This window comes from Sinocyclocheilus grahami, unplaced genomic scaffold, assembly GCF_001515645.1.
Source record: "Sinocyclocheilus grahami isolate Dianchi unplaced genomic scaffold, SAMN03320097.WGS_v1.1 scaffold1123.1, whole genome shotgun sequence".
In the NCBI taxonomy this organism is placed as follows: Eukaryota; Metazoa; Chordata; class Actinopteri; order Cypriniformes; family Cyprinidae; genus Sinocyclocheilus; species Sinocyclocheilus grahami.
The window spans coordinates 469,439-470,305 of NW_015506302.1; the positions used below are offsets into that span (position 1 = coordinate 469,439).

General features: G+C 42.9%; 1 protein-coding gene across 3 annotated transcripts in view; it reads right to left on the reverse strand.

The window, feature by feature from the left end:
* Positions 1–770, reverse strand: part of LOC107567043 (zinc finger protein 239-like) — a 9,742-nt gene extending 8,972 nt beyond the window's left edge. For all 3 annotated transcript variants that reach the window (XM_016252635.1, XM_016252633.1, XM_016252636.1), the window contains exons 1-2: positions 339–770; positions 137–243 (exon numbers count right to left, since the gene is read on the reverse strand). In XM_016252635.1, the coding sequence (XP_016108121.1) occupies positions 137–243; positions 339–603 (372 nt within the window). In that variant the 5' untranslated portion in view covers positions 604–770. The remainder of the gene's footprint in view (positions 1–136; positions 244–338) is intronic.
* Positions 771–867: the final 97 nt, after the last annotated feature.

Sequence of the window (867 nt, forward strand, 5' to 3'; positions counted from 1 at the left end):
CACCCATAGGCTTACTTCCGCGTTGAAGAAAAAGGTGGATAAGCACTGCAGGAACTGTCGAGATCGAATGAACAGGTAACAGAGGTTTGCAGTGTACAGTGCACAAACAAACGAGACCGTCACCGTTCATGCAGACCTGGTCTAGTCTTTCGGGTTGAAGATGCGAGACTTTACGGGAGCGAGCGGTTTCATCTTCATCCCCAGCCTCATTAGACAGCGAAGCGATTTTCACACTAATTCCACCTGGAAGCACAACACGTTCTCCATTAGTAGTTAATAAGATAAAATAGTTACTAATGTAATGGGACCAGTCCGACATCACTATTGTCACCCTTTACCTGCTGCTTTTTCGTGAACACCTGTTTTTGTCAAGGCAGCTGATTCGTTTCTTAGTTTGTGAGCTCTTCGGTAAAACGAATCCCGGATTTCTATCACTTTCAATTTCTTTTTAAGGAGGTTATTCTCCTTTTGTGTTTGAGATATTTCAAGCTGTAATTCGGTATAGCTGTCCTCAACAAGTTTGCATATTTCTGCCACAGCGGCGTTTGCGAGTACTTCCATGACTGAAGCGATTTGCGTCTGAAACGTTATAATATTTGCCATTGCGTCGGTATCTATTAAGATTAAGCTCCTTTAATAACAGTGAGGCAGTTTCAATAAATCCGTCCAAAGGAGTAACGTTATGTCTACGGGTCTGGAGCTCAAACCGTTTTGTACAGCTCGAAACGCGAAGCTGGCCAATGAGTCGACAACATCCGCTTGTGCTTTTTTAAAATAAAAGCTCTCGTGCCACTGAGCAACTTTTCAAGTGCCCATAAATAGACTTAGCGCAGTATCACAGTGGAGTGAACATAACGGTTTATTTTT